A 25,620-nucleotide genomic window follows, 5' to 3' on the forward strand; every position below is an offset into this window, starting at 1 on the left:
CTTCAAGTGATGGCACCTGTGTTCCACCTTCCATAGTGAATCCGTTCGGAACCTACCCTTTTCAACTGTGATCTGTCTTCATCTGCTCTTGCTTACTGAAAGCTGAAAAATGTCCTTCCTGTATCACCGTGCTCCAACCCAGAAGCTCTCAAAACACCAAGGAGCCTATTTCTCCTTCTACTTGTCTTGGAATTCCAACTCTGTAAACCAACAGTTGTATTTGTTGACCTCTTTGCTTGCATTCTGTTTAACAATGACTCACATGTACATTTTTCAGTTCCTGATTGAAGCCCTTACTTCTCATCATTGAGACCAAATCAGAATCCATCTGTGTTAAGCTTATTATCAGTCTAATAGTCAACTTAGTTTGGGCTCATTATTAGAAGTTTCTTTTCACGACTAATTGGTTCCGTTACTTTGCAATGGGACATCAAGATGGGGCATGTTGGGGGATATGTAATCAGGTAAACCATTGAGAGATACTGAAGACACAAGCTACACCGCCACTTAATAATGCAAACAAAACCGCTAAAAGTGTGCATATGACCAGGTGCTCAGCAAATTGTTAGAAATATATCGTTGTAGCCTCCAGAGAACAACTAAAATTATACTCTAAAAACCCAAATCTGATCCTATAACTCCCTCCTTAAAGGTCTAAGGTTTTTGACAACTGACCTGAGGTGTAATATCATCACCATGATTTGCATATAGTCTTCTGAAGATTAGGGCCCTATCTTAATTCTCTACCTACCTTATACTAAATCATCCCACAAGTTTGTTTTCATTTCCATAAAGTTTTAGTGCTTTTATTCTTTGGGAATTTCATACAATGTATTCTGATAAGACTCCTCCAAAGTCCACCCCATTTCCATACCCCTAAACATGGTGTCCTTTTTCCCCTTCTCCCGATAATCTATCAAGTTCAGTTTGTGCTACTCATATACTCCTGGGCCTGTGGGACTATCCAATGGAGCACAATCAACCTACATGGGACAACCCTTAAAGAAAACTGACACCCCCTCTTTCAGAAGCCATCAACTGTCTATAACTCCTCAATTAGGGCCCATGAACCCCTCCCCACTCCATGCTAGAATGCTGACTGGCTTGCTCTTGTGCAAGCAACCTAAGCTGCCACGAATACTAATATTTTCAGGATGACAGTTGGCACACACTATATGGAGCCTTTCTCTAGTATTTCACCTCTTTTTTCCCCTTTTTGGTTTCAGCTTAAGTTTACTTTCTCAGTGAAATCTTCCTTTACCTCTCCAGGACAGTTCGGGTGCGCTAGGGGAATGTTCTCATTGTCCTTTGTGATCTGCTCACATGTATCAAGATTAAAACTAGATTTATTTCCTTGACAATAATATTTTATTGATTAAATTTACACTTAGAGCTTTGTCTTGATCAGTGACTAATTCCCAGCTCTCAGCTCATGACCTGTAATACAAAAGAGATTTATGCATTTATTAAATGATTGAATGAATGAAAGAATGAACATATGAAGACCACAAAATATGCCAGTAGGTGGTGGCGCACGCCTTTAATCCCAGCACTCGAGAGGGAGAGGCAGGCAGATCTCTATGAGTTCGAGGCCAGTCTGGTCTACAGGGTGAGTTCCAGGACAGCAAGAGCTACAGAGTGAGACTCTGTCTCAAAAAACAAAAGGATAAAATATAATGACAAGTCTCTTATGGTGAGAACATCCCTTCTTTTTATTAATATGTTTAGATAAATTACAGACTGAAAGACAAAAATTCATAAATCATTCATTACAACATTCATTAAAAATCAAAAGCAGCTTAAGTTCTCACAGGAAATCTTAGATAAGTCTGATATAACATTAAATTTTTACAAATCAGACCTTTCATTTTTAAACATAATTATGTGATCTTGAATGCACTGTGAAGATCTCCTTTATCAATAGTACTTCATTTTCCTAACACAAGGCTTCCATTCAAATCTCACCAGACCTTGAAAATCTATATCACACCCTGGAAATGACCTGCAGCTTAAAAACAAACAAATGAACAAGAACTTTAAATGGAAAGTTTCACACAGCAACCTAAAGACCAAAAATAAAGCAGTTTTTAGTATAAATAAATAATAAATACCAATTCATTCTGAAGGTAATGTGAAAATGCTACGTAATGTCACTCAAAAGTCCCTTCCAGTGTTCATGGTACCACTGGAGGGCTAAGCGGAATCTTGCTGGCACTTGCATCAGGTGTCTGTTGCCTCTATGCAGTTCCTAGACATTTCAGCAAGCAGTCACCCCGAGTTTTAATAACTTCTAAACCAGGACATTTCAAGGACCACTTCTGGGTTACCGGACTCAGAAAGATACAATTTTACTTGATGCATGGGCCTTAAACTGGGAATCAGGATTAAAACATGGACATCAACTGAAAGGTTTCACATCACTGAAATCCTCTTCACTAATGGTCACATTTTGAAATAAGAATACCTACTGCTAATGGAAGCCCTGCTCTGTGCAAACAGTATGGGATTTATTAAACAATCACACATCTGAGGTATTAGCTGGAAAATATATACATTATATATATATATACACACTTATACATGGACACACCCACAGAATATTCACAGATCTATTGGCCCCTATACCAGCAGAAGATCAAATTAATTGAAAAAGAACCACGTAATAGGAAAAGTTACACAGCGGGCATTTACAAAAATGTGGTTACATAATCCTTAATATAAGGAGCATGTTTTGAATCATTGCTTTGAGGAAAAAATGTTTCCACTTATATGAAAGTATCTGTTTTATAGAAGTGAAACCAAACAGGGAACCTGGCTTCAGGATTGTGAAGCCGACCAGATTATTAAAGGTTGTGCAAGAATTGCTTAAATAACCTGGTTCTTTCTGCTTTTGTTTTTGTTTCTTATTGTAGTTGAAACAGTCTTACAAGATACCCAGGCTAGCCTCAAATCCATAAATCCCCTGCCTCACTTGGTGGTTTAAGTATTGGGACTACATGCATGAACTACCATGCCTGACTTCTACTTGTAGTGGAAAACTGGATTTACAGAAAAACAAAATGTAGAGATTATAGTCAAGGTTTTCTTTTATTTTCATTGGTTTACAGAGAATTTTAAAGATTCCTCCTATTCTGATATGGCTAGCAGACAAAAGTTTTTAGCTATCTCGTGGATTAAAATTCAGGATGTTCATCTTCATACACTTTCTTGTAGATAAAGAAAAATGCTATGGGTTTCCTTTCAGTTTGCCTCACTCAATAAAAAGACGGATGGTAAGACATCCAGAACTAAGCTCAAGCGTCGAGTGGGGAAGCTAAGCAAAGACACTCATTTCTCTTTAAACCACTTGGTCCTTTGCTGTAATACTTGCCTAACTGAAGGATGGCTCATGAGGCCCTCTGGCCCACCAGTCATCATTTCACTGCTTTAAAAAGTGGGAGTTTTTAAAATTAAACATCTCAGAGCACAGTAACAAGTGTATCACATGTGAAATAGCTGCATTCCAATGTTACTAATAAAGATAAGGAGAGTAAAAACTCACTTACTTTACATATCAGTGTGAAAGTTTGAACAGCGAGAAAAATTCAGCATAAAAGTGCATTTGAAGTCAAGGGCTAGCATGCCACAGTCCTGTTCTTGGGGACACCTGAGCTGAACAAAACAGAGTGCTTTCACAGGCCCGTGCACATGAGCACGAGCGCACACACAGACATCCTATCTGTAAGGATTTTCCTTATCAATTCTTGACAATCATGAATAAGCATGAAGTGGTTATGAAACGATCGTGCACTCAGATGCAATCAGGTCTCAAAATGTTGTTTTCGCTTATTAGATGGGAAACTTGAGATTCTTCAGTGTTCAGTTAGCCTATTTGGTCAAAAAAAAAAAAACCCTAAGACTTCAAGATAGCTAACTAATGTTAGTGTATTCAGGAAGAAGGGAATGGAAAGGAGGGAAAGTGCTGTTTTCTTTCCTCCCAACGTGTGTGGATGAGCGTGAGTGCATGCTTTTCTGTGTGTAAGGAGATAAAACGTCAATTACTCATAGTGTAACTACCATTCCCAAACCTCCCAGTTAATATGCAAAGGTGAAGAGCGACTGGGTAAAGACGAAAGCGAGCAAATGAAACTGGGAAACTTCATGTAGCTATAAGGCAGAAAATATTGGGCTTTGTACCATAGCCTGAGTAGCAAGCACGCAAAAAATCTTTCAGCTCAAGCCACCTAAATACGCATGAAGTTAAATTCAAAGCCACCAACTATTTCCTTCCACAATTCAGGCATCGTTAACGATTCAGTCTTTGCTTATATACTTTATATGTAGCTTAAGAGACCAGTCAGCCACGCCCACAGCTAATTCCAAGTTCTGTTTAATCTAACCCATAAGTGTCATAAAAATGATGGGATGCAGCAATGAATCAGAAACAATACTGTCCGAAGCCATGTGTGACTCTGCTGTGTTACCATCTCTCAACCCGACCTATCTTCTCTATCCCTTTAAGGATGGGATTTAAGTAGGTTTGGTTCACGTAAATATCTATCACATTAATGTAAATTTCCCACTAGAACTGGAAAAATAGCTGAAAGATTTCCTTCAAGTTCCTACAAATTTCTGACAGATACAAGCTTTCAAAGTTAAATAAAACTCTATGTTTTAAGTGACTTATTCTACAGGCTCAAGAGAATATTTAAATTTCTGTGGCGTGTGCCCACTTCTGCAGCACGTGTATTAACAGCAGAACAGTACAGAGAAGAGCATGGCCCCTGTGCAAGGACAACATGAAAATTCATGAGGTTTCTATATGCTTTAATCCAACGAAAGGCAAACAGAAACTGAAAACAGGCACAGTGAACTCCTTTGGAGAAAAAAGTGGGAAGTAAGATCGGGGAAGTCAAGACTAGCAAATGGAAAACCATGAGGCTCACGGGCCACATGGGGTAGAGACAGAACTTTGCAACTGCGGGTTTCCACTAAAATGAAAAGCCAGCAAACTGTTATTGTGCTCGTGGGTGAGGGCTTACCGCCAGCTTTGGTCAGAGAAACTCATTTCTGCAGTGGGCAGAAGTGACCTTAGAGCTCATGACAGTCACAGTAATGAGGAGACATGACTCCTGAGTGCTCAGCGTATGGGGACACTTGCACTACCCACTCTGAGGCTCAGAGAACATTGAGGAGCAGGGGGTAGAAATAACATGAGAAGTGCTGATGTGTTCGACACAGTTACCACACCGTGATTCTGCACATGGTCTCTATAAGGTAAGGCCTATCCACATCCCATTGTGGAGGGGGAGGGGCTCAAGAGGTTACACCCTGCCCTGAACATCTATCTAGTGGCTGATGAGGGAGGGAGACATTTCCTTCAGGGTTGCAGGCACTGGTAATGTGCTATGTTCCTGTAAATAACCCCTCACCTATTCCCTACATGCAACCACAATGAAAACTCCTTGGGTCGTCATCATCAACAACAAAAAGACTGAAGGAGAGAGGGCCATAGGGGGTGAAGATGATGGAATGTATTATACATGTGTATGAACATGTCATAATGAAACCCATTGACATATGTAACTAATATGCATTAACAAAACACAGCTTTTGAAAAAAGAAGGGAGAAAATGAAAAACTTAAACCTAGTGGCCAAGGTGAAAGAGCTATAGCATGAGGAGGCTGGAGTCTCTCTGAGGACACTGCCTATGGAATTAAGATAGAAAAGAGAATCTGAGGACTAGTGAGACGGCTCAGTGATAAAATACTCCCTGCACAAGTCTGAGGACTCTAGTTCAGTCCACAGAATTGAACAAGGCATAAGAAGAGAACTAACTTCTGCAAGGTGTTCTCTGACCTCTACATGTACACCCTGGCACATGTACACACACACACACACCACCATAAACATAATAAAGAAAATTTATAATAAAACATTTCAAACAGTCGCAGAATCACAGGAATGACCAGCGGCTGAAGCCCTCACAAGCTTGCCTTGAATGTTCCAGGTTAAAGGCTGTGCTAACAGAGCAAGGCAGAAAGCTGAACAGACTGGGACAATCAGTGCAAATCTGGCTGGAGACCAAAGGGACAACTAAGGAAGTTACTGAGTTGAAACAGTATGTACACATCATTCTTCAGATCAAACATAGACGAAAGAAGACTTCAAAAGTGCACTGGACTTAAGAAACCCTTACAATGAAGAGCAGAGGACTTACATGAACAAGAAACTTAAGAATTTAGTTGTCACAGATCTTTAAAAACAAGAGAGTTTTGAAATGGATATTTCAATGGCTATGTTAAACATGAGAGCCATGATCATCATGGGAAATGGAAAACTATGTGTTCTTCTGAATGAAAATACACATTATAGCCGGGTGGTGGTGGTGCACGCCTTTAATCCCCACACTTGGGAGGCAGAGACAGGTGGATCTCTGTCTACAGAGATTCAGCCTGGTCTAAAGAACAGCCAGGGCTACACAGAGAAACACTGTCTCAAAAACAAAACAAAACAAAAAAACCATCCCACTTTATTACCAGGTGTGGGAGCACATTCCATTACTCCCAGCATGGTGGAGGAGGGGCGCAGGCCAATCTCTGTGAGCTCCAGGCCAGCCTGGTCTACACTGAGAGCTCCAACCAGCCAGAGCTACGTGGTGAGACCCAAAATACAGAAAGAAAGTGACGCAATGAGCAAGCACAAAAAGCATCACAAAAGCAGCATGGCAGCCTCCTCAAGGACCAGAGGACTCTGGGAAGAGAAGCACTAAGTCTTATTATCTTCTTCCAGAGAACAAGATCAACAGCTGATGGAAATACAAAGAAATTAAAGGAATAATAACAGTTTGATGCAATTCAGAAATCTGCAAACTGAACGCTGAAATGAGAGCTGAAGAAGATTTGGATAAAAAAGAAGTAGAAAAATACAAACAGCTATGTTTAGAGGCATGCAACGTTAGGGAACCATTCACATGAACTAAACAACTCTAATTCAGGCTAATCGTCAGACAGGAAGTTTGCTGAAGGAAGCAAAACAGAACTTGGAAGGCTCTGAGAACAAGGCCCAGAGTGCCCTGGAATTGTGAATGTGACATTAGTGTAAAACTCAATCCCAGTTTATCACAAGCAAAGAGCAGTGATTCCTACGTCAAGCCCTCAGCCTTCGTGAGAGCATTGAGAAGAACCTATGGACAGACACATACTGAAGAGGTAGAGGCAGCCACTGTGGTACATGGTCCTTTGAAGGTGTTCCTCAGAAGCTAGAAAAGTCAAGATTCTACTTTAGAGAGTGACAGAAATATGGGTGACGGTGAAGAAAAGGTTCTTACGAAGGATGACTAGACATGCAGCGCTTTAATAGTTTTATAGTAAATGTATGGTGTGAGAACTTCAGGAGGAACCTTTTCCTTGTGACACTCCTCTTGTTACAGGTCCCATTTCTAGGCATGGTGGGGCTGTCCAGACACCTAAAACCATGTGTGTAATTACAATCAGGTCTTTCTACTGGAGACTCTGACAACAGAACACAAGAGACTATTTTCAAGACAAGCCAAGAGATAACAAAACAGCAATATTTAGAAAAGAATCTGTAAGCAAAACCACAAAGTCTCTCTACCTAACATGCTCATTCTTGAGCAAGGGATTGTGGAGGGGGGGATGGGTCAGGACAACAAACTACCAAAACTGTGTTTGTAATTCCTTTACTGTATGAAGCGAAACCATGAAGCCATCACTATCATTAAACATAGAAGACCACAAATCATTTCAAACCCAGAAAGCACCAAACCTTCAAGTCCCAGCTGTGTTTCCCACCATGTATTACAGATTGAGTTAGAAGAAGCTGAGTCTAAAGATCTGATGAGTTGCCTGGGGCAAGTGAGCTCAGCTCAGAATGCTCAGATGAGGTCTTGCTGTCAATTACAGCTCCAGCTGCTGCTCTACCTCTGCTCAGGGCCGCGTGTGGCCCAAGAGATCGTGCTCTGTCCGGTAAGTCAGCAGCAGTTGGAAAGGCACATAGCTGGGTGTTAGTGGTCATTTTGTTCTTATTATGTATTTGTAGAAGAATCCATTTGCTTTGGGGGTCCTGCTTCAGTTATATCCATGAAATTGAATTTCCATGGGAAAAAAGTTCATCTTTTGCTTCATAAGCTTCAGTAGCCTTGAAAGATACATAAATGAACATTTGGGGCTAACTTTTAATTACCAGAATTGTGAATAGCATAACTGCAACTTACCACTGAAAACTCATTTAGCATAATATTTGTCATCATATTTTCTTTAAAATCTATCTTATAGCATTTTGTTCCTATGTATGGCTTAGCAATTCATAAAACTAAAGAGCATACTGATAGTATATACCAGTTCATTTATCTCATTACATATTCTGGAATATAAGAACAATATTAAAAATGTCAATTCCTTCTACACTGTTATAAGCTTTTCCATAAAGTTTTGTCTTTTCTTTTTGAAAAAAATTTCATTGTTTAAACTCCACACACCCAAATACCTAATGGAAAATGGTACTGTGTCATAAACATCCATTCCATCAGCCTAAATGGAGCGCCTCATGGAGCTAAACGCTAAAATAATTTAAATAAAAGGCAAGCATTCATATATACACAAAATGATTCTAAAATTATTTACATGGCAAAGGAATAATGGAGAATCACTAAAACTGGCAATTGCTACAGGTGTGATAATCCTCTCCAGACATCGTAAGGAATCATGTGAGATTTCAGAGGGAAAGTAAGTGCAGAAGCATACTAAAGTATTCAGTTGTCCGCTCTTACTACTGAATGCGCCAGTAGGCCATCAACTCCTCAGCTTCTGTAATCAAGTCTTCTTCGGCTTCACAGCGAAATGAAATGTACAGAAAAGACAGAGTACATGGAAAGGAGTAGGCGGGACTTCCGGCTTATCCCCCCTTGTAGAGACTAGTCAGCCGCTCCAGCTCTTTGCAGTTGTCCATGCTTAGAGCATCAGCCTTCCTCCGCAGCCGCTCATCACGGTACACCTTAGCAGCATACTGCATATCTGTTTCTGTATACAAATATTCGTTAGTTAACAACAATTTACATCACCTTAGTCGATTAAATTTAAATAACACTTTAGAGAATTCATGTATATTATATTTATACACACACACACACACACACACACACACACACATAAATTTCTCTGAACTGACTTTAAAGAAAGAACCAAATACAATTCCTATAAACCAGTTCACTAGGACTTTTTCTTTTAAAAAAATTTTTGAACAGTGTCTCTACACAGACCTCGCTGTCCTAAAGCTCAGTATGTGGACCAGACTGGCCTTGAATTTGGACGTCCTCCTGCCTTTGCCTCTGAGTGCTATGATTAAAGGTGTGTACCACCACACCCATCAGGTTTTTTCTTTATATATAACTTTACTTTGACTTAGCACACAAAACCAACACCAACAGAGAATACAGAGAATGAGGCTAGAGCCCTGCCATCTCCTCCCAGAGTCCTTCTCCTTTACCCCAGAGCCCAGCGGCTAAGGTTCTGGGATAACTTCTCAGCTTTTCTAAAATATCACCTGAAACCAGGACTTACCATGGCTCTGTGTGGTTTATGAGAATTCCAACAATTAAGAACACAAATTAAGCTGGGTGGTGGCACACACCTTTAATCCCAGCACTCAGGAGGCAGAGGCAGGTGGATGAGTTCGAGGCCAGCCTGTTCTACAGAGCTAGTTCCAGGACAGCCATCAGTACATAGAGAAACCCTGCCTCAAAAAACCACTCCCCCAAATAAAGACACAAACTAAAATAAAATCCTCCTCTCCCTCTTCCTCCGCTTTCTTTTTCTCCATGAGAACAGATTTCAGGATATCGCCCAAGCTGGCCTCAAACTTGCGGTCCTTCTGCAGCAACACCCTAAGTGCCCGGATTGTGTGTGCTTTCACACTTGGGGAAAAAGCTGGAAAATACATATACACAAGTACTGCCCCCACACAACTTGAAAAATAACCAAAATTCTGCCTGCAAGAATTAGATGATAAGACCAGCTGAACATATTACATGGCTTGGTCCTAGGAGAATCAAACTGGCAAAGCTGGACGCCTTCTCCTTCCCAGACAGCCTTCATATTACAAAGGAGTGACACAGGCTATTGGAGAACTATCATCAGCTGTGGATGCTGGTCTACCTACCCTGCTAAGCAGCGTGTGCCCATCATGCAACAGCGCCATGGTTGTTATGGGGTAACTAACCACATTCTGATTGGACTTGAGGTCCACCCCACAGGAAGGAATTCACACCTGGTACTGTAAACATGGTCAAAAACCTGTGGCTGTGAGATCATAGGCCCAACTGGAGAAGCTAAGCTATTGTTTTGCTAAATGGACACAATAAGCTTGTTTTTAAACACTTGTCTAACCCAGTGAATAACACTCCACCAGCTTTGAACAGAAAGGGTGGTGCTTTCTGCAGACTGACTGTGCTAAAGGCTCCCCCACCATGGGGCATTCCCACCATCCCCTCCTAAGATTGGGGAGAATGAAAGGAATGAAGAGCTGGAAAGGCTGGAGCGTTGTGGAACGATGTCCACCAGAAATGATATCATTAATGCTCTTGAATTACACTGATTGTGATCTGCGAGATCTGCACAACACTGGGTCATCAGTACTCTTGCATGGAGTGGGAGGAAGGCCCAAGCCCTCTCTGAGGACCTCTGCCCAGTTAACAGTTGGCAGGGAGAGAGCATCATGAGACCCTACAGCTATCTGCAGTTAGTAGTTGCTAAAGGGAAAAGGGAGAGAGATTTTCTTTAGTGGTGTTACAGAGGCAGTACAAAGATGCCCATGTTCCTGTAAATACCCACACTCCCAAAAGGAGCCCTAGTTAAAGCCCTAGTTAATGAATAAAGAACTGCTCTGAGCCTATGGCAGGAACAGAACAGAACTAGGCAGGAAAAGCTAAAGCTAGGCTGTATGCTGGGAGAAAGAAGGGCGGTGTCAGAGAGAAGTCATGGAGCCACTGGAGACTGATGCTGGTAACTTTACCGGGTAAGCCACAGCCACGTGGCAATATACAGATTAATAGAAATGGGTTAAATTAATATAAAAGTTAGCCAATAAGAAGCTAGAGCTAATGGGCCAAGCAGTGATTTAATTAATACAGTTTCTGTGTGATTATTTTGGGGCTGAGCAGCCAGGAATAAAACAAGTGGCCTCCTTACAACAACCCAGTATTATGTGCAATTAATAAATGTGTGGTGATTTGAATAAAAATGGCCCCCATAGGCTCATAGAGAAAGGCACAATTAAGAATTGTGGTCTTGTTGGAGGAGGTGTGGCCTTGTTGGAGGAGGTATGTATGACCTTGTTGGAGGAAGTGAACTTATTGGAGAAAGTGTGTCACTGATCCTACTGCCCGACAATCTGGACATAGAACTATCAGCTACCGCTCTAGCACCATGTCTGTCTGCATGCTACTGTGCTTACATGATGACAACAGACTTAAGTCTCTGAACCCATAAGTCATGCCCAATTAAATGTTTTCCTTTTTAAGAGTTGCTGTAGCCAGAAGAGAGTTGCACTTGCCTCTAATCCCAGCATTTGGGAGGCAGAGGCAGTCAGATCTCAGTGAGTTCAAGGCCAGCCTAGTCTACTAAGCGAGTTCCAGGACAGCCAGTACTGTTAAACAGAGAAACCTGGCCTTGGAAAAAGAACAACATCAAAAAAAAAAGTTGCTGTGGTCATGGTGTCTCTTCACAGCAATAGAAACCCTAAGACAAATGAACTATAACTAAATAATAAATAACACTTTACACTGGTACAAGCCACAATGCTGAATGCTTACTGGATAATGTGTTATGATGATAAGGTAACTCGTTTAGCAAGAAGCAACTTGATCTTCTAGATAATGTACGGCTAGAAGAAGCTATCTATTCAACAAAAATGCTCATGAAACACAGTGAGACAAGAACCATTTAGTAAGTTATTATACTGTGCCAATTATTACGTTTTGCCATGTGTAGAAAAATCATTACAGTCAACAGACATGTTAGGTTGCTTCCAGGGTCTCCAGATGCTAAGACACAAGGACATGTATGTCTCTTACACAAAACTTCTGTGTTTGCATGTCCTACAGATATTCTCCTGTGCATGCTGCCTCCATCTTACCAATGCTGCCTGATATGGTGGAGATGTCATGCACAGAGTTGTTACAGTGGATGGCTTAGAGAACAATGACAACAAGAACCACTGGCACATGTTCAGAACAGACACAACTGCTCTTTTTCTGCACAGTTTTGATTGACAGCTGAATGAATCCATGGATGAGGGACACCTCAAACATAGAGGGCTGACTGTACTCATTCATGTACTGGATTCCAATTGTAAACCAGGTAGTTTCCCTCCTTAAGTAGCATAATCTACAACAAGCATTACAAAGACTCTAAAAATTTTCTAAAATGTTAGAAAATATTTGATAGACTTACTCTGCTGTCTTTCTTTCCAACAGTTATTTCGAATATTCGTCACATAATCTTCCTCCACACTCTTTTCTACCTTTTGTAATAGTGCTCCTTTGTATTCGCTTTTAAAGTCCTTACTGACGTAATAAACAACACCCAAGTTTTCTGTCTGCATTTTAATAGTTTGTCCTGATCCACTGCAAAAAGAGATATAGGATCATTCTTCATTTAATTAAAACTATATCCTAATATTCAAATCAAGAAACAAAAATAAAAGCAATTTAAAGTTAACATCAGTATTGGTTACATTCTTTTTTTAATATTTATTTATTATGTATACAATATTCTGTCTGTGTGTATGCCTGCAGGCCAGAAGAGGGCACCAGACCTCATTACAGATGGTTGTGAGCCACCATGTGGTTGCTGGGAATTGAACTCAAGACCTTTGGAACAGCAGACAATGCTCTTACCCTCCGAGCCATCTCTCCAGCCCTTAGTTACATTCCTGAAAACTGCTCCAAGTCACTTTGCACAGAGTACGCACTTTTTGGTTTAGATTCCTTTGTCTTCCCATCACTTAATTACATCATTTCCCACTTAATGACACAAGCCCAAGACCAATTTTCTCCTTTTCCTTTCTGTCTTTCATGTCGATGTATTAACTACTACATTAAGTTTAAATTCAAATACAGCACTTTTGTCCTGATCCAAGTGGGACAAGTGTACAATAGCAACAGTCATATAAATGTATCACTATTTTTAGAATTAGAGATTTTCTTGTAAAAGAGTTGGCACTTAAAAACATCAAAGGACCCTTCAAGGGGAGAAATAAAGCTGCAACAATTAAATGTAAAATTTTACTTAGCTACTTACGATCTGGGATATAAGGAATAAGGAGGATTGGAGACCATCAACTGGCTTAACAACGACACGAGGATCAGCACAATAATGGGCATCAGCTGGATGAACACAGAGAAGCCTCCCTATAACGAGAGCAGAGAACATGAGTGTAGCGACTGCCAGCACTCCACTGCTGCCGCACATTCTGACAGGTACAAAGGACATCTCTGGTTATCGAGGGTAGTGCTTCCAAACTTGCGAATAATCTCAACTTCCTGTTATAATCCCTAAAATACAAACTCCCCAGGGTTGGAAACTAATCCGACCTCCTTTGAGAGATGAGGAAGCCTCCTCCTGCCATGCACACTGAGTCACCCGGGTTTGCGGGAGCTGGGCTCAGGCCCCTTCCTGTCTCATCCAGTGTCCTTCCCGTGAAGCTTTCTACACAAGGAGTTTCATTAACACAGGCAATCAGGTATGCCTGCATTAGAACCAAGCAAAGATTCTCTACCCAAGGGTTTTCAGCATCATTTCTAAATCTTTCCAGTCAATAGAAAGAAGCCACCTTCAGAACGTACAAAATACAGATATACCTTTATCAGAACTATGCAATACCAAATCAAAAGGTCCACACTGCCACCACCCTACCCTGACTGCTACTCCTGCGTCTCAATTATTCTCATAGGACATCTGCGTCTCCTTTGAACACTTGCTAAGAGAAAACTCATTATTTCCTTAAACAACTTGCCCTATTTTTAGTCAATTCTAATTGCTTTCCTGAACTAGAATTTGTCATTTTGAGATTTATAATCACATTATAAACATACATCTGCTCTTTCTTCTTCTCTTTCGTGGCCACTGTGTCGGTGTTGATGTTGGTGGCTGTAAGCAGCCCGGCCATTTGAAAATGAGTGTACACTACCTAGAAAATTAAAGACGAGGTTAAATTAGTGAATCCCATTTGCCTTGATGTGACAAAAAAAGGCACATGCCATCATGCCCACCTGTCTGTAACTAAATTGCTGGATGTTTGTTTTCAACAATGAATGTTTACTGTCTGATCTTGCCTCCACCTTCCATCAGATATGAGTTACTGTACCCAGCTTTCTAAATTTCTGTGTGAAAATGTGGGTGTGAGTTCCTTAACAATGCTCCACACATGAAGGGCCATCATTGGTGGTGGTTGTTCCTACAAACCTTAGGCCTTTATTCTGAAAATTCTGATTTCTGCACTTAACTATATCACATACATCTAGAAATCCAAAAAGAGCATTACAATTAATGTTTTTAAAATGCTAATATATTAAAGTATAAGTGGATCACAGATGGACATATTTAGTTGTTTTCGAATGGAGTGAAGGGCCAGCAATGGCTACTATTGACAAAGTAAACCATATTATAACTAACAGAGAGCTTCAAATTAACTATTAAAAAAAAAGTTTTGTTTCCAAGATTTCTGACTTTTGCCAACATATTTTAAGTCAAAATTCCTAGTTTTAGTAACTTTCCTTGGAGGTAATAGACTCCAATTTGTCAAAACACAGGTTAGAGTTTTGATCTATTTTTACAACTCGGGGATGCTTTGCAAAAATGTCCAATCAATGACACCTCTCTTTCTCTATGATACTAAGACAGGCTCTCAGGTCAGATTCTCATTTTGAATGGGACATTTTACTCAGCACCTTACATCAATGTCATAAACAAGCCTAGAGCTTAAAAAAATATATTCTTAAATTCATTTCCACATAAATAGTTCACAGTAAGTGAAAATAGGAGTTTACACTGTTTATGCCAGCACTGTTAGATCTTCTCATACAGTGGGAAATGATACTTCCTGTCAGCCTTGTTTAAGTGGTTGCTCCTACTCTACCACAATAAAAAGGCATCTAGAAAGATTATATATCAATCAGACTGTCTACTACTTCAATGAAATACAGAAGAGGACCTTTACATACATTGGCATTAAGAGTCTAGGGACCAAAAAAAAAAAAAAAAAACAAAAACAAAAAAGAGAAAAAAAGAAAAAAATGAAAGAAAAACAAAGAAAAAAAAAGAAAAAAAAGAAGAAAAAAAGGAAAAATAAAAAAAAGAAAAAAAGAGAAAAGAAAAAAAATAAGAAAAAAGGAAAAAAAAGAAAAAAATAAAAAAAGAAGAAAAAAAGAAAGAAAAAACAAAAAAAGGAAAAAAAAAACGAAAAACGAAACAAAAAAAAGGAAAAAAAGAGAAAAAAAAGAAAAAAAAGAGAAAAAAAAGAGAAAAAAAGAAAAAAAGAAAGAAAAAAAAGAGAGAAAAAAAAGAAAATAAAAAAAAATAAAAAAAAAAGAGTCTAGGGACCAATGCCAATCACTCTACCCAGGTACCAGATGCTTCCCCTGTTGTAACCTCTATGACACATAACCTCTGGCCTACACTCTTTTCCTTCAACTTCCACTAAGACAAGTCATCTACATCCTTCAACCCTTTTAATTAAAGACAGGCCCAGTAACCATGGTAACCCTTGATGTTTCCCTCCTTTGGTGGAAAGATCCTCGTGCTCCAGCCAGTGACTCCACCACTTGGGAAACTGAGGCAGGACGGCTACTCTAAGTTAGAGATTAGCCCAGGTTACATAGTGAGCTCCAGATTAGAGTGAAACTCTGTCTTAAAACAGAACAAAGCCCAGATGAGAACACTGGAAATTTTTACGAAGTCTAGCTGACGAAACAAAATAAGCTCAGAGTACCTGAAGGAAATCCACCTCCAAAAAAGATATTGAACAGGTCCTCCGGAGTTATGTCGGCTTCACAGCCTCGGTGGAAATTGAACCTGCCGTTGTTTTGGTGATTACAAGCTTGGTCTTCGCTGCCCGTGAGGTCATACTGTTTTCGTTTCTCTGGATTGCTTAAAACTGCATAAGCATTTCCAATCTCTAAAAATGCAACAAGCAGCAGCATTGGAAAGTAACATATTCATTCTATAGATTGTCTCACATACATACAAATATTACTTGAAACCAACTGAGAAAAATTACAAAATGGTAACAATATTTTTTAATACTATATGTATATATTTGCAACATCATGCTATCTCAATATAGCTTTCTGTAATAGTCAAATCTTCCCACTGCCTTGGAAACAAAGAAATTGCCATCTCTCCCCTGCAACATTGCACCATGGCCTCTAAAGCACAGTCCCCCACTTTGTGTTCTCATAGTGAGCCATTCAAGATTGCTCAACTACACAGCACGGATGGAGGTCACACATTTTTAATCCCAGCATTTGGGAAGCCAAGACAGGAGGATTTAAAGTTCAAGGCCATCCTGACAAACAAGACTACTCCCAACAACCACAGTGGTATCCAGCAAGTATCGAGAACCCTACCATTTCTGCCCTTCGCTGGTTAATAGTTTCTCCTTCGCAATAAGATTCAAAGCTTACTTGGTGAGTGAGTGTCTGAGGTCAAATGCTCAGCATAATATGAATACATACCCAATACATAACCCAAGACATTTCTGCTGGAAATCTTTTTCTTTTTGCACACTACCACCTATTTTATTTCTAAACAACTTGTTTTCCTTAAGACAGAAAACCCCACATGAGAGTAGGGACTGTCTATGCCTGTGCTACAGTGCTTAAGGGTCCAGCACAAAGTCTTATGTGTTGTTGCTGTTTGTTTTGGTTTTGTAGTGGGTCTCACTACATGGCCCAGGCTAGCCTTGAACTATTCAACCATTTAGTGCATGTGCAAAATTCAGGGATGCTTGCAGCTCCTAGTTATTTAGAGAATTAAATACAAATTTTATTTTGGTGTTCAAAATTTTTTCTTCAAATGTTTTACTTTGTGATATAGATGCATGCACACTTTTAAAATACACAATAGATATCCTCTACACCTTTTTCCTAATTTCTCCTAGTGATACTATCTTATCAATTATAGCAAAATATCATAAATGGAGTACTAAGTACTACTAATTATGTCAATAGAACATTCTTTCAAGTACTCTAATTCCTCACTTTGTATGTGTGCAGGTGTGTGCTGTGGATGCGTGGACCATGGCTACAACCTGATGATCAGGTCAGTTTTTTCTGACCACCTTTCTGTGGTTCTGGGAGTGGAACTCAGGTTACTGGATTTGCACTTTTATACTAGCTGAACCATCTCACTGGCACTAAGGGGTCCTTTTATATAACTGGATTCAATCCCTGCTCCATCCTGCAGCTCCTCAATCCCTGACAACTAATGAACTATTAGTCAGTTCTCTAATTTTTACCATTTCTAGGATGTTGAAGACCCAAAGTTGGGGATGCATACCTACAATGTCTGCAAGTGAGAAGCAGAGACAGTGGACCCTGAGTTTAAAGTCAACCTGGGTTACATATTGAGTCTCTCTCTCTCTCTCTCTCTCTCTCTCTCTCTCTCTCTCTCTCTCTCTCTCTCTCTCTCTCTCTCACACACACACACACACACACACACACACACACACACACAAATATACGTATATATATGTTGTATAAATAACACAGTATAAAAATAGGATTACTTCATATAAATGAAACTCTTTGGAACTGACTCATTTCAATGAGCGCAGTATCCAGACAGACCCAGCTAGTTGCATGGCAGGAGGATGTTCGTTTTTATTACTACATAGTACTCTATGGTAAGGATACAGCACTGTTGGGTTAACTGCTCATCCTCTCCATGACAGCTGGGCTCTTTCTAGTTTGGGGCTATTATAATAAAGCTGCTATATGCCTTTACCCCAGGTTTATGTATAAATGAAAATGTTCATTTCTCTGGGATAACTGCCAGGAGTGCACTGCTCAATTGCACAGTAGCTCTGAATTAGTTTTTTGATCAACTTCCAAAGCTGTTCTGCAAAATGATTCTCATTTTACTTCTCTTCAACAATACATGAATAATCCATCCCATGCACCCAGAGCCTTTAAAAGGAGCTGGTACAGTTTTCTATGTCAGCCATTATGATAGGTGCATAGCACTATCCGATATCTTGGTTTCACTCTGCATTTCTCTAGTGGCTAATGATGCTGAAGTCTTTTCATGGGCTCCTCTGCCATGGGCAAATTATCTCCATGTCTTTTCTTGTGTGTGTGTGTGTGTATGTGTGTGTGTGTGTGTGTGTGTGTGTGTGTGTATGTGTGTGTGTGTGTTTGGTGTTGTGTGACATGTGCGTGCATGTTCATGTATGAATGTATCTGTGCATATGCAAACATCTGTGTTAGCATTTGTATAAAGGCCAGAGAATAACCTTTGGGTGTTGCTTTCTCGGCTACAACCTATCTTAGATTCTGAGACAGGCTCATTGACTTGAGCTCCCAAGTAAGCTGGACTCAATGCCAGCGAGCCCCAGGGATCCCGTAGGGATGCTGAGTGTGTGCTGCCAGCCATGCTTTTTCTTACCATGGGTTCCTGGGAAAGACAGACAGACAGACAGACAGACAGACAGACAGACAGAGAGAGAGAGAGAGAGAGAGAGAGAGAGAGAGAGAGAGAGAGAGAGAGGTGCATGTGGAAGTCAGAGGACAACTCTGTTTACATCTTTAACTTCGAGATGGGAGATGTCTCTGCTGAAGATTTCTTCTGCTTTAACTGCTTAGGGTTCATTCAGTTTCTCACATATAAAAACTTTGTTTTGGCCAAGTCTGATAAGTCTCCAAACTTTCATTGTCAGAATTATACACTCTGTCTCCGTCGCGGTCTCAGAGCCCCCAGACCTGAGCATTAGATCTGTTAGAGCTTCAGGTTCTATTAGGCTCTTCTTCAGCTCTGTTACGTTCCTGGTTGTCCAAGCAGGCAGTGTCTACTTTCTGTTTTCTAGTTTGTCCGTTCTTTACTCATTCTGCCTTTTCTTTCATTTATTCATTAGCAGGTGTTTCAGATCTTTACTTCTGATAATGAATTTCCATTTTGTTCAGCTTCTGTGGTTTTTTTCTGATCTTGTTTGAACTTCGGTTCTCCGGAACAGCTGTATCATTGCCACAGTAACACATATACACAGTCCTGGCTTTTCTGTCCTTCCATATGTCTAACGGAGTTCTAAAACTCCATGTGAGGTCCTGGTTCTTGGGATGATAAGAGATTTTCAAATACAATTCTGCTATTTTGTCTACTGCGAGGCTCTACATCTTAAATGCTGTGCTTCAGCTTCTTCCCCTGTGCCATTCCAATGGTGTAAGGGACACTACCTCCCACTTCTTCCCCTGTGCCATTCCAATGGTGTAAGGGACACTACCTCCCACTTCTTCCCCTGTGCCATTCCAATGGTGTAAGGGACACTACCTCACCACTTTCGGGCAGGAGCACACTTCCTTTCCCTCAGACTCTGATGACACCAAGTGAAGGAGTGGGGACCTCCTCACTAACATTGGGAAGACACGGGTTTTCCAGATTTGTATTAAGCTACAGTGGTCTCCTGGATAGAAAGAGAAGGGTGCCTTATTGCTGCTCTCCGTGTGGTTTTATTGACACCATGAAGCTATATCTTTGTCTGGATAGTGGTCACCATGCCATCCCTAATTCCCCTTGTGATGGTAAATCCAAACTGCTAGCATGATTAAACTGAAAACTGCCTTGGAGATTGGTAACCAGTGTCTGTGACAGCTTTCCACAATTGCATGAGGGCTCTGACTGAGTGCGTGGATTAGCCTCTGATGGAGTCAAGTGCTGACATTATTAGTAGGCACTGAGGGTAGGAGGTGGGCCCAATTGGAGGAAGAATGCTGTGTGAGTTATGCCCTTGGAGCTACATCTTATCCTGGCTTCCTTACTGCATCTCTTTCCTTTGCTTTCTATCTACCATCATGTGAACGGCCTTAGCCTGCCATGCCATGTGCTTTCCCTTCATAAAGGATGGACACTTCAAATCATACACCCAAACCAATCTCGCCTCCCCTTAAGTTATGTGGCTCAAGTATTTGGTCAAGCTGGTGTGAAAGTAACTAATTCACCGCCCCAGTAGGGAGGAGAGTGGCTGTCATCTTTAGGGAGTCTGGGGTGCGGCCCCCACAGCACCCCACGGACACTGTGCAGCTTCTCCTGAGGCTGGAGATATGGTAAAGCAGTGATGAGCACTGGCTCTTCCAGAGGATCTGACGAGGACACCTGGCACGCATGTGCTGCACATATATGCATGAAGGCAAAACACACATAATAAGTAAATAGTGGAAAGAAGGAAGGGAGGAAGGAAGGAAGGAAGGAAGGAAGGAAGGAAGGAAGGAAGGAAGGAAGGAAGGAAGGAAGGAAGAAAGCTGAAGGTCCCAACTCCTCCTCTGTCACTGTCCTTTCAGGGAATTAGGGCATCTGTCACCTCATGAGAAAGGCGTGTGGTCCAGTGTGGGTCACTGAGGGGCCACTTTCTTCTGTAGTATTTGTCCACAATAAAACAGTTGTTGTTGTTATTATTATTATTATTATTATTATTATTATTATGGTTTTTTTGAGACAGGGTTTCTCTGTAGCTTTGGAGCCTGTCCTAGAACTAACTCTTGTAGACCAGGCTGGCCTCGAACTTACAGAGATCTGACTGCCTCTGCCTCCCGAGTACTGGGATTAAAGGCATGCACCACCATTGCCTGGCCCAGTTATTACTTTTTTTTTCTTCTTCCATGTTTCTCAGTGCTCTAGGGTTGCCAAGTCCTCCATCACCTAATCAGGAAGGTGTAAGGACAGATCTACCAGACACTCAAGTGTCCCCTGCCATACTGCTCCTGAGTCCTGAATATATAGATCTTCTCACTATCTGTTGGTCTTCCAGGGTCCACTTGACCTGTTCACTGGATAACGTACAAGCTTTTCATCTACCTGGTATGGAGAATAAGGCCAAAGTCAGCTCTTCTATCCAAAAGGCCACTGGTGTTTAAACTACTCTGCCTCACTCTCACGGCCAAGCTTTTATCCCTGCCCCTTTCTCTAACCATAAAAAAAATCAAACATCTCACAAAAAAGTTCTCACCTACGATATGAATGATTCTCCAATGACTCTCATCCTAATGCTACTTCATTTTTCATCTTTTATGCTACTGAGGATAAAGTACTCAAGAATGCTAGACAGGTACTGAACACTTAGCTATAGACTCAGCTCTTTAAAAATACAAAGGGGTGGGGACTCTCAGTAAGTTACCTAAGCCTCCTTGAATGCATGCTGCATTCTGCAGTTCAAGTAAGTCTTGAACTTGTGACCGCCTGCCTTTGTCCCTTGAGCACCTGTAATCACAGTTTTCATAACCAGGCCACCATTACTTGTCTTTCTGACTTTTCCCTCAGCTGTCCTTTTCTGTTCAGGTATTTCGTTACAGCGAGTCTCCTGGGAGAATTTCTGAGTCCCCATTTTCTCATTATGAAACAAGGGTGGCACTAGCCCCATGACACTTTGTTGGGGAAGATGTGGTTAGGACAGGCCTCATGTGACCTAGGCTGGCCTGTACGTATCTGAGGGTGGCCTTGAACTTCTGATCCTCCGGCCTCTATCACCCAGGTGATGATATTATAGACATGTGTCATAAAGTACGTATGGCTTCATGAATATTATAAGAAAACAAAAGGAAAAAAGGAAAAAAGGAAAAACCAGTAATGAAAAACTACAGAATGTTTGCCGGATTGTAGGCTTCACTAGGCTGCAAATGTTTCTTTGTGCGACACAACTCCCTTCTATGAGTACAAATTCTGTAAGGATGAAGGATCAAACCCCTCACTTAAGATAAGGAACAGTCCCAGAGGTAGAATTAATGTCTTTGTTCTGAGAGACTTGCTCTTGATCTACAATGTTAATATTAAACTACCAAACCTAGCACCAGCCGTAGCACATGATCCATAACTATTTATGAAACAAACGGCTAATGCCCTCCGTTATGACACTCTGCTGACGGTGTAACCGTGTACTCAAATATCCGCATACCCCAGTCTTGGAGGATGATCTGTGCCAGCTTGGTGGTGTTTTTGTTTGTCGTGTTTTGCTTGTTTGGTGGAGACAGTGGATAATGAACTAAAGCCTTGTGAATGAGAGGCAAGCACCACTGAGCTACTCCAACTCAAACACAGATATGCTGTAACGGTGTTTATGTCAGAGATAGAGAGGGAATCCAAGCCCACTAGAATAATTTGTAAAACATATTTAGGTACGTTTTAAAAGTCACAGTGAATATTTCTCTGCTTTAGTAAACTAGACAAGCTTTGATGAAAGACAAAACAGCCACATTTAGTCTGCTGTCCTTGGGAGAATTTGTCTGCCTTGCAAAAACACAAATGTAGTGTTTAACTTAAGTTCCTAATCTAATCATTTTTATTTTTCTATTCATGAAGAAAATAACATGCAAATGATTTCCACTTTCTATAAAATAATGTTTCGGTGTGATCAAACCTGACTTTAGTTTTCATATAAAAGTGATGTGGGAGGTCCTTCTGTCTATGTGTTGCTTTTATTGGTTAATGAATAAAGAAACTGCTTTGGACCTATAGCAAGGCAGAACTTAGGTAGGCAGGGAAAGCTAAATGGAATGCTGGGAGAAAGAAGGCAGAGTCAGAGACAGAAGTCAAGCCATGGAGCTGCCAGAGTCAGACATGCTGAACTTTTCCAGTAAGCCATAGCTACATGGCAATATATAGACTAATAGAAATGTGTCAAATTAATATAAGAGTTAGCCAATAAGAAGCTAGAGCTAATGGGCCAAGCAATATTTTAATTAATACTGTTTCTGTGATTATTTTGGTTCTGGGCGACCGGGACAAACAAGAAAACATACATAAAAGAAAGAGTGGAGGCTAGTGAGATGGCTCCACAGGGAAGGCACTCCCGCAATCCCTGGGACTCACACGGTGGAAGGAGAGATCCACTGCTGCAAACTGTCCTCTGAGTCCACATGCAGGCATGTGTGTACAAGCACACACATATAAATTAATTAATTAATTATATATATATATACACACACACAGTGTTCTGTAGGCCAGAAGAGGGCACCAAATCTTATTATAGATGGTTATAAGCCACCGTGTGGTTGTTGGGAATTGAACTCAGGTCCTCTGGAAGAACAGTCAGTGCTCTTAACTGCTGAGCCATCTCTCCAGTCCAAATAAATATATTTTTTAAAAAAAGAAAATAATACCCAAACACTGCCTCTGCTTAGGGAGAAACGGCTTCATATCCAAATGGAAGACTGGCTAAGAATGCAATCAGACATTTAGGAAGTGCATCACGAATGAAGCCTGCCATGTCTGTCTGACAGAACAGGCTGCAAGACAGTGAACTACATTTGCTCATTGAAAATGTGTGGGCTCGCCGGGCGATGGTGGCACACGCCTTTAATCCCAGCACTCGGGAGGCAGAGGCAGGTGGATCTCTGTGAGTTCGAGACCAGCCTGGTCTACAGAGCTAGTTCCAGGACAGGCTCCAAAGCCACAGAGAAACCCCGTCTCGAAAAAAAAACCAAAAAAAAAAAAAAAAAGAAAAAGAAAAGAAAATGTGTGGGCTACGGGCTACAGCTTGAACTGTCTGTCCAGTTTCTACTGGGTGAAAATTGGCTCCTGAACTCCCAATTATGATCCCTTTGGAACTAGTAAATTAACATTCTTATATATAGATGACCACCCTTATACTGGCTGTGTGAGCCTCTTCCTAGAGATCATCATCTCCTACCATGCTGATCAATAAATATTATTCCTCCTTTACAAAGTACAACATTAAACCATGAATATGTAACACATAACCTTTAAAACTATCTTTTTTGGTTTGTTTGCTTTTATTTTTTTTAAGACAGGGTTTCCCTGTAGTTTTGGAGCCTGCCCTAGAACTAGCTCTTGTAGACCAGGTTGGCCTCAAACTCAGAGATCCATCTGCCTCTGCCTCCTGAGTGCTGGGATTAAAGGCGTGCACTACCATGGTTCAACTGAAAACCCCACTTAGTGAGACTCCATTGAGTGTATGGCTGGCTTTGTCTGGGATACTTGTGCTTTTTGCTGCTTCAAAAGGACAACAGCAACTATTGCAATACAAGCATCTATATTAGTATTTTTATAAGGCCAATAATGCTCACATGACCTTGATGCACAAGTGGTAGAAACCAGGTGAGCATTTTTTGGGGGTTTTGAGTGTGAGTGAGTGTGTGTGTGTGTGTGTGTGTGTGATACTGAAAACCAAACACCCTTGTGCACACTAGGCATTCTACAGACAGCTTAACGATATTCTGTTTTAAAGTTACTTTTATTTTATGAGTATAAGTGTTTTGCATGCATGTAACTGTTCCTTGTGCCTTGAGAAGTCAGAAGAGGGCATCAGGTATCATAAGACTGATGTTATAGCCATCATAAGGGCTATGAACCATCATATAGGTTCTAGAACTTAAATCTGGATGTTGTGGAAGAATAGATGGTTGTGAGCCATTGTGTGGTTGGTGGTGGTTCCTGGGAATTGAACTCAGGACCTCTGGAAGAACAGTCAGTGCTCTTAACCTCTGAGCCATCTCTCCAGCTCCCTATTTTTGTTTTTTCGAGACAGGGTTTCACTATGTAGTCCTGGCTGTCCTGGAACTCATTCGGTAGACCAGGCTGGCCTTGAACTCACAGAGATCTGTCTGCCTCTGCCTCTTGAGTGCTGAAATAAAGGCATGTACTACCACTGCCTGGCTTGTTCATTATTTTTGAGTTTCTCACACAGCTCAGACTGACCTTGAACTCACTAGTAGCCAAGGAGACCTTGAATTTTTGTTCCTGCTTGTACCTTGCGTGGATTACACGTGTTCACAACCACACCTGGTGCCAAGCCTAACATTCTTAACATTACGAAGAATTACTACTGTTTACTTTTATGTGAATGAGTATTTTGCCTGGATGCTTGTACCACATGGGTGCAGTGCCTGTGGGGACCATAAGAGGGCGTCAGATCCCCTAGAACTGGGTTACAGATAGTCCTTCAACCTGGGTCTTCTGGAAGAGCATCCCGTGATTTTAACAACAGTATCACCTCTCCAGGCCAGGAAGAATATTGACAGCACCAGGCGATCACAGACATAGTGTGTGGATCACACAAATATTTCTAAGCATTTTGAAACAAAAGATTTGCTTCAATTTTATTAAATTTGTCCTGACATTTTGATGCACGTAAAGGATCCATTCTGAGCACTGACACTCCCCAGCATCTGCTTTGCTCCTCCTCTAGAAAGCCTACACTATTTCTTGTGTGTAACCCACTGAGTCTAACCCAAGCCACCTGTGTGACCATGGGGTTGGAACTTGCGACCAGAGCCTGGTGGGCTTATGAGACAACAGGAAAAGGTTTAAATTAAAACGTTTTAACTCATAATGTTGAACTGTTAAAATGTTTTCTATAACTTCATTTTAACTTTTTATTTATTTGTGTGTGTTTGTCCC

General features: G+C 40.9%; 1 protein-coding gene and 1 non-coding gene across 3 annotated transcripts in view; one reads left to right on the top strand and one right to left on the bottom strand.

Annotated features, from left to right (window-relative positions):
* Window positions 1-1,688: 1,688 nt before the first annotated feature.
* The window catches only part of Dnajb14 (DnaJ heat shock protein family (Hsp40) member B14), a 44,701-nt gene continuing 20,769 nt past the window's right edge, over window positions 1,689-25,620 (bottom strand). Inside the window, exons 4-8 of one of the 2 annotated variants that reach the window (XM_075981263.1) lie at window positions 15,989-16,174; window positions 14,094-14,188; window positions 13,300-13,409; window positions 12,451-12,623; window positions 1,689-9,021 (exon numbers count right to left, since the gene is read on the bottom strand). In XM_075981263.1, coding sequence (XP_075837378.1) covers window positions 8,897-9,021; window positions 12,451-12,623; window positions 13,300-13,409; window positions 14,094-14,188; window positions 15,989-16,174 — 689 coding nt within the window. In that variant the 3' untranslated portion in view covers window positions 1,689-8,896. The remainder of the gene's footprint in view (window positions 9,022-12,450; window positions 12,624-13,299; window positions 13,410-14,093; window positions 14,189-15,988; window positions 16,175-25,620) is intronic. The other variant, XM_075981262.1, reaches the window with a different exon arrangement.
* LOC142855160 (U6 spliceosomal RNA) lies at window positions 4,705-4,808 on the top strand. The gene has a single exon (XR_012911428.1). It is a non-coding gene; the product is annotated as a U6 spliceosomal RNA (small nuclear RNA).

Source organism: Microtus pennsylvanicus, chromosome 7 (assembly GCF_037038515.1).
Source record: "Microtus pennsylvanicus isolate mMicPen1 chromosome 7, mMicPen1.hap1, whole genome shotgun sequence".
Classification (NCBI taxonomy): Eukaryota; Metazoa; Chordata; class Mammalia; order Rodentia; family Cricetidae; genus Microtus; species Microtus pennsylvanicus.